Genomic DNA, 12,760 nt, shown 5'->3' with positions numbered 1-12,760 from the left:
CTATTTGCCCAATAGTAATCCTGGAACATTTTATTTCAAAGGAGTCCAGGAAAATGCTTATTTTAGCAATTCCTTGTTTTCAACTACTTGAAAACATGCTCAGGTGTCCTAAAAATCACAGCCAATTCCTGAGCCAATTTTACTGCTGGAGGGGAAAATATATTAATATATAATATATATAATATAGTATATATCATGCATTTGGGCCCAGTAGCTTTAAATTAGTCTCACTGAAAATTGCTTCATTTATTTGGGGTGTATTTGGGTTTTTAAGCCTGTGCTAGACAGATTTTATAAAGAAATTAAAAATTACAATAACAACTGAGGTTTTGGTCCAAGCACAGAGATACAAGCAGGGACCTATTTAAAAAAGTAGCTCAAAACACACACTCCCCTCACTTCCTGTTATTTCTGCCTTCTTCCTCTCACTAGATGCAAATAGCTGTGGCAGAGTCTTCCTTATACAAGAACATTTTAAGGTATTAGCAACTGTTCTGAGATTTTTTTCCCCATAGCAATGTTAAAAATATTAAAACTAGTTATAAACCACGAATAGGACTTTTATTTTTAAAAAAAGCCTTCTCCTCTGAAGGAGATCTGGCTATCTTTGACAACAGCAGCTTCTAGTCTTCCTGAAGATGTCAGCACTTCCCTTGCAGTATCTAGTCTGTTCTTCCCCTGATACCATTATTTTGGGAAACTGTTTCACCGAGAAATTTGGACCAGACTTAAGTATCCGAAAGATACAAGTTCCTTTATTTCAAAAGTAATGGGTAAATGCAAGATACTTGTCTGATTTAGAAAAAGGAAGAGGATCCAAGTGTTGGGATGAAACTGGCAAGAACAAACTGTTCATGAAGTACCCACCCAAACAGTCATTTTTATATGGTTGTAAGGAATTACTGTAGTCCTACCCTGAGCCTGCTCTAGTGAAACACCAAAGATCAGTGAAGGCCTCTGTGATGCAAAGAACCATGCAAGAATACCACCACAAGATGTTAAGATTTTACTTCACCACCAGTTTTCCAACAAAAAGAGATAAAAAAGTCACTTTCACAGCACACTGTGAGATCACATGTAGCATCACTATATTCTGCTTGATAAAGAGCAGCATCAGAAACTAGAAACCATAAATCAGTTAAAAAGAAGTTGATTAGAATTCCTTAATTCCAAACTATCCCACCACATCAGTTCATCTTTAAATGTGTTCTTCCAAGAGAAATATCAGTAGATTTTTAGAAGTTGCTAAAAAAGAAAAAAAGATTGACATTAAGAATAAATAGACTGTGGAAACCAGTATCAGTCATCATTATTTCTAAACAAAGCTTTTTTTGCTTACAGGTGCAAAAAAATTACTCAGATTTGTCTAGGATTATCTTTAGGGCAAGAACATTTGATGCTCCAAACTGATATCCTAGGTAGAGACAGGATTATTATAGTTTTATTTTTGGCTTGCAGTAAGTTCTTGGAACCATTTGTGTACTAAGAGTGAAGCTACCTGAACTGACTCTTTCTTATACATCATTGACTCACAATTTCCTGACATGTCACCAAGGAAGTCCTCTGCTGGTTGGATTCAAATCTGTTTCCCATGTAACACCCAACAGTATTTACAGAGATAATTAGAGCAACATTCCCTGTACTTCAAATGAAAAAGTCCAGACTTTTACATTTATAAATATATTAGTTTGCTAAATTAACATTTTCATATGATTGCAGTGCACAGTTTGCCTTTTCACTTTGCCCTTGGTAGAAATGGATGAAAGACATTGTGTCCATACACAATGTTTAATTAGTTTTTTCAAGTTGCATTAGGAAAAAAATGAGAGGGACTCTTCTAAGTGTGCTTTCCCACTAAATACTTTGGACAATATTGATGATTTAATTTTTTTTTTAGACTAAAAGATATGTAAGCTCTGAATTGTGCAAAATATGACCATCTGAGCTACATTAGTCTAATGTAACTGGGCAATTGGTGAAGTTGTCAGTCTGTTAAAAGTGGTAGTGACAGTCCATTCTCACAGTGCCAGCCTGATGTGTGGGACAAGTTAAAAAAAAAGCAAACCACTGAGGCATCACCATATGCTTGCTGTGTTTTCCATTTTGGTATTCCCAGCCAACCACTCTCTTGACATTGGCAGTTGACATTTATCACTGCACCAACATAGTTAGAAGCAGTAAATTTGTGTTTTGTTTCATCAGCTGCTATAAACACAGTGCTATTCATCATATATAGGTGGGTCTCCATCACTGGAAAACGTTGACAGTTTCTTTCCATGATTCTGCACGTGATCTTCATTCATCTTCTCCAAAGCTTCAATCTAGAGAGTCAAAAATAAAATGGTGCTGAAATCATAAAACCATGCCAGCAGCAGAACGCTTCTGAACAGCATTAACAAGTAGCTTTTGAGGCCAGAGCAGGTATGTAAAATGTTGCTATTTCAAAGATGCAGTCGCATGTAACAGCCCGAATACAGCCAAGGGACACCTTGAAACATCTGTTCTCAACAAGTTACTAAAATGGGCAGCACTCCTTTACAGTTTGAAGCTACATAACTGAAGTGCACCAGTTGCAGGGAGGACTGGATGATTTCTTAAGACTTCAGCTGTATTCCTCTAAGTACAGAAGTGTGCCTTTATCCAATGACACAGAGATTGTGGAACTGTGATACTGTGTTCCCTTTATCTCTTTCTTACGTTGACCACCTGCCGCAGGAATCACCTAATTTCCCACCTACTCCATGCTGGACTAACATAAACCTGCAGTATCATTAGCAATTAGGGAGAGCAGAATTACCACATTGCCCTTACTTTAATTAGAAAATATGGAACGTTTGATAACTTGTTTTTTTAAAACCTTGTATCAGGACACAGGCCTTGAGGAGTTACAGCCAAAGGTTGAAAATTAAAAGCCAACAGTGACCAAAGGTTCCTAAGTGCATATTTGCATTAACATGATTTTAAGCTTCAAAATTTTAAATACTAGCCTAAACTTTAAATTCAAATAAATTAACATCTAAACCATGAAAAATAAGTGGTAGAATAATTATTTTTAATGCAACTTTCCTTTTGCTGTACAACCTTTAATATATGTAAGGCACGACAACAGCTTTTAAACTAAAACAGATCGCTAAAATTGTCTTAATGCTGGAATGAGGCAACTGTATTCAAGATGAAGTCTTTTCTGCTTGGGAGCAGGGGGATCAGGAAAGGGAGTAGAGAGGTCTGTCAATCTGAGTTTCTGTAAACATTTGTATGAGATTGAAATACTCAAGGTTTTAAAAAGAGATGCAGAATGACTGCTGAAATTTTGCTCACACCAATCACACAAACTAAATGTGGAAAGTTAAGGTATTATAACAGCTACCATAGCTAACAAAATTGAAATTGTTAGACAGAGAAAGCTATACCTCTGCTTGGAAGTCTACTTCATTGTCAGCTGTAATATTTAAACCTGAGACAGCGTTGAAGAGTTCACGCTCATTAAGTGCTTCTGCCACACCTCCTTTCTGGAAGAACTAATCAATACAAAGAGCACACATTAAACATTTTATTACAGAAAACAAAATATTCCTTTGACTTGCCCCAATTACTACATTTACCCAAAATTACATTTTTGTTTTTGTTGATCCACAGATAAATGTAACTTAAAGAAATTTTAAGTTCTAGCGGGGTAATTTTACTTTTCTACATTTATTTCATTTTCAGAGGACACTATCAGCATGGAAAATGTGCAAGAGTAATCTTATATATATCTAGGATATATTGTATCTTAGAAAAGATGCAGCATAACAGAAGATTGTCATACAAAGAGGTCCTACCTGTGAAACATTCCTACAGTCTCTGAACAAAAACTCAAGTCCATGGGGATGGGTTGGCTCCACAGACTGACTGACATCAATGAGCCAGACCTGCAGTCATAGAGAAATAGCAATTCACTTTGTATTAATATTTCACAGTACATGAAACATTTTCCCCCGAAATTAGAGAACAAACTCACCTTTCCATCATGCCAAAGCATGTTGTATTCACTCAGATCTGCATGGACCAGGTTGCACTCCCTATACAGCTGCTGCATCATCTGCAAGGAACCAAATTAATGAAGGAAGTATGCTATACTTCAAATAATTATTGCTAGCATGACTATATTAAAAAAAAAGCCAAAACAACTCCACCTTTCCCTAATCACCCACATAATTTACATAATTTTTACCCAGTCTTTAATACACTTCAATTCAGGGAACTGCAGTTTTGGCAAACTGCCAGCAAACCAAGCTTTTTATCACTGAGCTTAGCTTTGGCAAAGTTAGAAGAGCTACTCTGGTAAACTGAAGTCAGTTCTGCCAAGGAATCCAACTGCAGGAGACAGATAAGCACATTCTCTGAGACCTAGACCCTTCCTGTTACCAAGCTGTAGGGCTGGTCACCTGGTTGGGTTTTTTAATAATGTAATAGTGAGTGGACAGTTAGCAGGTGTGTGTTTGAACCAAGAGATAATAGGAAATTAAAGCATCCACCATGCAATATTCTAATTAATTATCCAGTTTCTAGGTTTGCTGAAAAGGGAGCACATCATCCACTGGAGAGTGCTTAAGTATTGTAACTTAAGGGTTTGGTAAGCCCAGAAAGACTTCAGAGAATTTTCTAAACCACATACTGCTTCTATAAAAGGAGGACTACTTGCTCACAATTCCTCTGCTGCAAAACATCTGTTTGTAATCAAATTCCAGTATGTTTTCCACTCAGATTAAGATTAAATTTAATTATTGTTTTTTTTTAGTGCATAATTTCTTATTGATTCTAAGTCACACATTAAACAGCAGCAAAATAAAACTCTGGACTTTGTATCTTGAAAATTATGTAAGCATCCTGAAAAAGTAAATAAGTGCTCATTTGTCCTTACAGTTATTCCTTTAAGAGAAAATACAACCTAGAACTGGAGGAGAAATCAGCATCATCTTACATTAAGAATCTGATAGTAGGCCTTTTTCATATCTTCACTACTAAGTGTTACATCCTTTAGTTTAGGAGCTGGGACTTGATCCTGGCCAATGAAAGACATAACCAAGACGTGTTTCTTAAGAATAACCACTTGAGGACAAGGAATTCCTGCATCTTGCATTCTGTGGATCAGAAAATAGATACCGATTAAGAAAAACAGAACAAAAACTTTCAAGTCCCCAAAGTTCTGGTTCCTGCTATCTCATTTGCAATCTGAGAGCTGTGTGAGAAACTTGATCCAGAGTAAACAAAGTCTTTGAGAGAATTGAAAACTGAATAATTATATACATTTCCCAGTATTTTACACAGGAAAGTTCAGATTCTGAAGTTCTAAGTGAATCTTAAAATGCTCCCTGCATACTAATCACTTTTACAACTAGAACCTGTTAAGTTCGTGAGCCTGTAAATTCTGCTGCAAAATCACTGAAGATGCAGACAACTCATTACTGTAAAAAAACAGAGGCTTATTCCATCTGTACCAGTTTGTATATTATTTTGGCCCAAAAGTCAAATAGCCAGACATACAGTACCTTCCTTAAACAGAGAATAGGAAACTGACAGGCATTTGGCAACTACACTTCCTTTTTCTTTCTTTACCTTGTTAAGTTATGCATTTCTTTCTCAGCCCACATACGAATAATTTTTCGTGGATTCAATTTACTGAAGCGGTCTTTAAATCTGTAGTCATCCTTAATGTATTTGTCACGGTTCTTGAATTCATTAAGAGTTGTTTTAAACACTTTGATGGCACATTCTGGAGGAATAACTTTATCTTCAGTTGCACTGCTCATGGAAAAAGACAAAACATAACAAAGTTAACTATTCACATATTTACAAGCAAATGCATGGGTTTGGGTTTTTATACATTGCAATATACAGCAATTTTTAATATAAGAGAGGATCTAATTTTCTATCACATTTAGAAGCCAGCTTGAGGTTATAACAATTCTATGATTAAACTTACATATGAATGTTTGGGTTTTGGCATTTTGATTATAAGTTGCTTATCAAATAGGTTACCTCTCTCAATTTGTTAAGGCACATCTTTTCACTCCAACTTTCTCTCCTGACATCTCAAAATACATTATCTATATTTGACTTTTATTAGTTCTTTCTCAAACATCACTGGTTTAAAGTCAGTTAAACACAATACAGTTGCAATAATGCACTTTAATCATTCCAGGATGGCAGGAAGGATTTGAGAAGTGAGCAGCATCCTAACACTATTCTCAAGATAACCTGAAAGTAACACACAGCACCTCCACCAAGCTGCAAATGTAGAGCTGACAATAGAGTAATGCCTATGTAAAGAGTCTCTCAAAAATCTCAAGATCTCTTTTTTATAGAAAGAATACATACTTTTCCATAGAAAGGCACAGTGGATTTGTCCCCATTCATTATTAGCCTCCAAGGAGGAAAATGGAGATTTTTTTTTTACTTTATGGTTGGTGTCATTTAGTTTTCCGATTTTATTATTATCTGCATATACATGAATACAGACTTTAAATCTCAGAAATAAAAAAGGTGCAGATGTTTAAATTTTTTTGTGTTTTCTGCTTTTTAAATCATCTCTTGTACTTAAAGCTATCAGTAACAAACAATATACTCACTTTCCTCCATAGGCATGAAAAACAACAGATTCTTTTCCTGTGCTGATGCAACCTGTGATGGTCTCGAGCATCCCAGAATTGACCATCTTGTACAGAAGTAAACGTGTTTTAGGATCCACTGCTTTCTCCTACAAGAGATGAACAGAATGAATAGGCAAGACATGAATACTCAAATCAATAAAACAATTCTTTGCTTTACCATGAGTTTAAAATATTTATATATCACAAGAATTCAACTAAGTGGAAAGAATAATGTATTTTCAACTCAGTCTTTCAACTGACAGAGGGGAGAAAAAAAAAAAAAACCAAACCAAAATAAACATCTGAAGCAAAGTAAATCTGCTCCAGGACTGATTTAATACTCTTCGTTTCCCATCAGCTGAGCAGCACATAGAGCATTTTGCTAATTGCACATATAAATTGTGGCTCAACAGCACTTTCCACAGTGTTTTCAAGAAGCCTTTACAAAACACGAAGCACAATATCTCAAGTATTATATTTCTTTGATATAAGTAACAATAAAGCAAAGCAAAACATACAAATTTGAAGAAGTCCACATTAGGAATTACCAGAGGCCCTACTCCAAACTCACCCATACAATCTATCAAGTAAATTCCTAAATTATTAGGTCAGTTGGTCACCTCGTCTTCCTGAAACTTGTTATGAAGAGAGTTATTTGGAGCCATATGGTTTGACTGCAGAGGATTAGTCCTCTGGATGTTTCTATAAATAACTTCCAGGCAGTTTATTCATCGTAGCTGATTAAGAGACAAATTTAGAATGACAAAAAAAAAAACCCAGTAGCTGCTTGCTCTTACTTCTACAGTAAGCTCTCACAGTAATGCAGCTCAAACAAAGAGCCTTTTTCTAATAGGAGCTGGCTGATATAATTTCCTTCAGCAACGTTAACATAATGTTGCTTAGCTGTTTTACTAAAAATGGAATGTTGCAAGAAGTTACCCAGCAGTGTTTAGCTATTACACAAGATAAGGAGTAGATAGAAAGACTTTATTAAAAACATACAGCAGTGGAGTGCTCCTTTTTCTCGTGGAGTCTTGCACTTCGACGTTCCTCAGAGTATGCATGCTGTTTTAAGGCATTGAAGACTTGATTTGACAGCTTTAAGTCCATCCCAATTCCATCCCCAACTTGGAATTCAGGTGCAAACTACAAGCAGAAAAAATAGGAATTTAAGCATTGTTACTAGCAGATGCCAAAAGTTGGCACAAACAGAAATTTCTCATTCTGATTCGGAAAAACTCGGGAGAGCTTTGGACCTATGTGAAACTCAATGTGCAATGTTGTCACTCTGTTAAAAACCACATTAAATTAAGTTAAATTCAGAACTCAAAGTTCTGCACAAACTGGTATGGGATTACCTAACATCCTGCAAAAATAGCACTTGCACCATTTCCTTATAAACAGAAGTTGCACCAGTTACCTTAAAGAAAATGAAAGGTATGTACTACAGATAAACAGACTGAAAAGCTGTAGGTCAAACACTTGACTCAAAATAAGTTATTTGCCTTATCAGACAAAATTAATTAGAAGAAAGATTACACAATATCTATGCTTTTCAAAAATAGCTTTCGTGTTTTATTTGCTTGTGTGCCAAACTTGCTGCTAGTTTTGTTTTGCCAAAACAGTTCTGTGCAAATTCTTGAATTGCTCAATAACAAACTATTATTAAACAGAAAACCCACAAAACTCAAACTACCAATGTGAATAACCAATAAAGCAAAGACTGCATTGCTTTCATCCAACAGAGAAAAACTAAAAGTCAGCACCCTCCCCAGCAGCACCGGTGGACAAGCATTAGTTCTTTGGCTGAATTGCAGCATTACAGTTGTACACACAAAGTAAGTTTCCTTAACTTTTCACTTACATTTTCCATGCGAGCAGTGTTTTTTCTTCCACATACCACTTCATCATGTTTTGTAGTAATGTCTTTTCCTTTTCCTATAAAACCTCTTCTTGGTGTAGTAGTAGGTTTATCTGCCAGCAATGAAAAAAAAAACAAACCACCAAACTTTTACAACTAAACAAACATAACCAATGCTCATAGAAGTCCCACAATATCCCCAAAAGTAATATAATTTTATGTATAAAACAGAATAAGTGACTTCAATTGTACAATCTTAATACAATCTTCTCTTATCGTAAGCATGACAGCTTCTTTGGCTATGTTACAATTTCTCTGTCTTCTCTGGGGTGTCAGACACATTTCTGGCATGCTATGACAGGAGTATTCAGTATCACATGCAGATGATATGTAACTATATCATCCAAACGTAGATGACAGATAAGCACATCCCACAAGACTTACCATGTACACTGGTTATTTTGCCAGATTCAGCCACTGAAGCCAATACACTGGCAGACAGAAGCCTGAAGTTACCCACCCAACCTCCTGCTGACACCTCCCATTGAGGTGACCTGATTTTAAATGTAGCTGTCTCTCCTCACATTAAAACAAGACCTAATTTAACTCTGTCATATTCTCAGGTCTATTGGCTGAAGAAATTGTATTGTTTAAAGCTGTCACATACCTGCTCTGTATGGATCATGACGGGTATCCTGCCAATCAACCTCATCCTCTGAGCTGTCACTGTCATAGGGATGCACCTTCCGATAATTTTCAAAAGATATGGAGACTTGAGAAACAAAAACAAATAGGCATGTCTGTGATTATCAGGGATTTGCTACTTCCTCATAGCTCTGTCAATTTAAGCTAAGTGACAAGAATAGCTGCAAAGCAAAAATATTCCTTCTGATGAAGGTACCTTTGCTATCTCCATTGATCTTCTTCTCTTCACGCCGAAGCTGTGCATCGTATTCCCTGTCAAATTCCATCTGCAGCATCTGAGCTAGCATTAGATCACTCGAGGTGTCAATATTTTCTCCTGTAATAAATGGTCCTTCAGCGGCACTACATAAGATGAAAACAGGAATTTTTAAAAAATTAAACACAGCAATCTAAGCAGAAACTGCTTTATACCATTTTCCCACTCTATACAACAGACTTCAGCCAGAGCTGCACAGAAAGGAATGGATCTCAGCTGTCTGCCTCCTCTCTAAGCCAACACTAAATATTAATAGATCATGACTTCATTTCTCTTTGCCACTCATTTACGATGCAAATTTTGCTTGTTTAGCATTTTGCAAGAAGCATTAAGCTCTATTTTTAAGATGTCCTTCAGGAAAAAAAAAAAAGAAGGCATACAGGTGTGTACATGTGTATATTTATTTACATGTTTAAAACATTCCAAACAGTGTTGTTTTGTTCTGCTTCGCAGGAAAGATAGTCAAAATTTGTACAATCTTAAAACGAGTAAGCTCTTGGCCTTTGTTTAGAGCTTTCAAGTAGTGGGAGGATACAGGTGATATACCTGATAGTTCTCAAAATAACATTGTACACTGTTGACAAGAGTTCCTAAAAGGGTAGGAAAAAAACATTTCTGACATTTCTCTAAATATAGCTTATAAACTGTGTTAACACCCCCAGAAAATGCAAAGAAAACAAAACTAAGGAAAGAAGAGCAACAGAGAGGAGAATCTAAGGAAGACTTTTAGCTGGGGAAGCCATCTTCACTGAAGAAGATCTGAAGAAGCAGAGTTTGGGGCAACAGGCAAATCATTTACTATATTGCTGTGCTCTGAGCACACTGTAAGACAATACACAAGAGAGAGAAGATGGCAGCACAACTATGGAGACCACTAATCCAGGACTTGAACTTACGCAACCACTTCAGGAAAAGCAGCATTTTCTTCTTCCAGCTGCAATTCTTTTGCCAGCTGTTCACTCATTACATCAGCAAGAGAACATGATATTGATGTTGTGCTGGGGGCTCCCCACGGACACTGTAAGTAAACATTTTATACACGTCAGCGACACTTGTGCAGTGGCAACACAATAATCAGGATAATTAGCTATCGCTGGCTCCAAAATAAGCTCATGTAATCTTGTAAGGGCTTTTCTACAGATATTCGGGGAACGACTCAAAGGATAGTTTCATAAACTCAATAGGGACAACTGGGGCTGAAAAACTGTTGACAGTCACTTACTACCGAAGGGAAAAAAGTCAGTTTGTCAGTGTCGCTGCCCTCTGGAGACAGGGGTAAAGCCTTCCCGGGAGGTTTGCAAACAAGCAGACACAACCTACGTAAAACTTCTCTTCGAATACCCCAACAGCAATGGCTTAGGCACGGCTTCCTCCTCCGCTTCTCGAGCCCTGAGAGGTCGGTCATGGTAAAACATGCCCCAAACCCGCAGTGACACACACACCTCGCTGGGGGGGGGGGGCGGGGACCGGGGAACAACAAACCAGGCAAGCCAGGACTCGCTGCCCAGCGCCGACACAGCCGGGCTCTCTCAGCTCGGCCCCCTCGGAGGGAAGCGCCTCGGTTATCAGGCTGTCAGACAGCTCTCACCGCCCAGGAGAGAACTGCCGGTAGCCGCAAACCACCGCCCGTGACCTGGTGGTGCCGGCACCCCTCGCAGAGCCCTCTCACGGCCTCGGTCCTCCTCCCGCTCCCGCAGCTCCCGGAGCCCGGACGGCCCCGCGGTGCCGGCACAGCGCTCACCTTGCTCTGCCAGCCGGGGCCCGGCCCGGCCTCGGGCGCGGCGGCGGCGACTCCCACCGAGTCCATGGGGCACGCAGGGACGGGCGGCAGGAGCAGCTGGGTCTCTCCGAGGGGAAGCAACGCTCCGACTGCGAAACCTTCCGGGTCCTCCCCGGTTCTGGGCGGCCGTCGGGCGGCCCATTGGCCGCGGGTGACCCGCCTTTCCGGTGACGTCAGCGGGGCGGCCGAGGCCTGCCCGGCGCTAGCGGGGCTGGGGCTGGGCCGGGCCGCCTGAGGGGCGAGGCGGCGGGACCCCCGCCCGGCCCCCTGCCTGAGGGACAGCGCCGGCCTGCGCCGGGCTGGCCCCAACGCCAAAGGGACAAATTAAATAGCTGGCGTTTGTTTTTATCTCGGGAAGTAACCAAGGGAACGGTGGGAGGAAAAAAAAAACCAACAAAAACACCAGCAAACCAAACAGTAAACCAGCGGCAAAACAAATGGATGAAATGGAGTCCAGAGAAGGGATATGGAACTGGTGGAGGGTGTGGAGAGCGTGTCCCATGGGGAGCGGCTGAGGGGCCGGGGGTGTTCAGCCCGGAGGAAAAGGGGGCTCGGGGTGGCCTCATCGCTCTGTACAAACACCCGAAGGGAGGCTGTTCCCAGACGGGATCGGCCTCTTCTCCCGGGCCCCAAGCGATAGGACCAGGGGACACGGGCTTAGGCTGCGCCAGGGGAGGTTTAGACTGGACATCAGGAGGAGTTTCTCCACAGAAAAGGCGATCAGACACTGGAATAGACCGTCCGGGGAGCTGGTGGGGTCACGGTCCCTGGAGGTGTTTAAGGAAAGGCTGGATGTGCCCTGGTCTAGTCGGCTTGGTGTTTGGTCCTAGATTGGACTCCGTCTCAGTGGTCTTTTCCAAATTGATTCTGTGATTCTGTGAAATTAAACAGTTTGCATTTGTTTTTATTTCAGTAAGTACAAGTAAAAAAATACAACAAATTAACCAAACCATAAGCAAATTAATATGATCCCAATCCTGTAAGTCACTATAGATACAAATTTAAATACTTTGTATGTGACCTGCTGCCTTTTACATCTCAATTTCGTATGTAATGTTTATCTGGAAAATAGTATTGTGACGAAAATGCCTTATTTCCAGGACTGCAGCAACAGGATAGTGTTTTGCTACAACACATTAGGTTTACTTGGGCAAGTTTCCTTAAAGGAAGGAAGCAATGCCTAAGAAATCTCCTCTGGCCTGGCTCATCACCAGCTGTTGAAGGTATCTGTCTGCAGTCAGACAAATGCACCATCACAGTCGCTGTTGATAATCTGAAAACCAGCTGAGGAAAGCTGGGTAGCTGCAAGGGCAGGAGTGGTAAGGGATTCTGTGGCCTCTGTGGCATCCTCCTAGATTCCCTGTTTTACATCTGGCAAAGCCCATACTGCCAGGCAGGCCCAGTAAGGGCCATTCATATCAATTCTCAGTCATGCAAGGATCAGCTTCATTGGCCAAAGTTCCTCTTATTTGTCATTAGCAACCTGCAATGACGTAACACATTGCAATCTCCTAAGACACTGTTCC

General features: G+C 39.7%; 1 protein-coding gene across 1 annotated transcript; it reads right to left on the bottom strand.

The window, feature by feature from the left end:
* Positions 1-992: 992 nt before the first annotated feature.
* Positions 993-11,391, bottom strand: RIOK3 (RIO kinase 3). The gene is given in 14 exon segments (XM_083857428.1): positions 993-2,321; positions 3,411-3,518; positions 3,822-3,911; positions 4,001-4,081; positions 4,964-5,123; positions 5,599-5,784; positions 6,612-6,739; positions 7,635-7,778; positions 8,497-8,606; positions 9,161-9,265; positions 9,395-9,540; positions 10,351-10,472; positions 11,196-11,286; positions 11,288-11,391. Coding segments are annotated over 14 exon segments (1,662 nt in total). The 5' UTR covers positions 11,377-11,391; the 3' UTR covers positions 993-2,219.
* Positions 11,392-12,760: the final 1,369 nt, after the last annotated feature.

The sequence above is a fragment of the Zosterops lateralis genome (assembly GCF_965231275.1).
Source record: "Zosterops lateralis genome assembly, chromosome: 1".
Taxonomy (NCBI): Eukaryota; Metazoa; Chordata; class Aves; order Passeriformes; family Zosteropidae; genus Zosterops; species Zosterops lateralis.
Note: the sequence above shows the minus strand (reverse complement) of the source record. Positions and strands in the feature narration are given on the sequence as shown.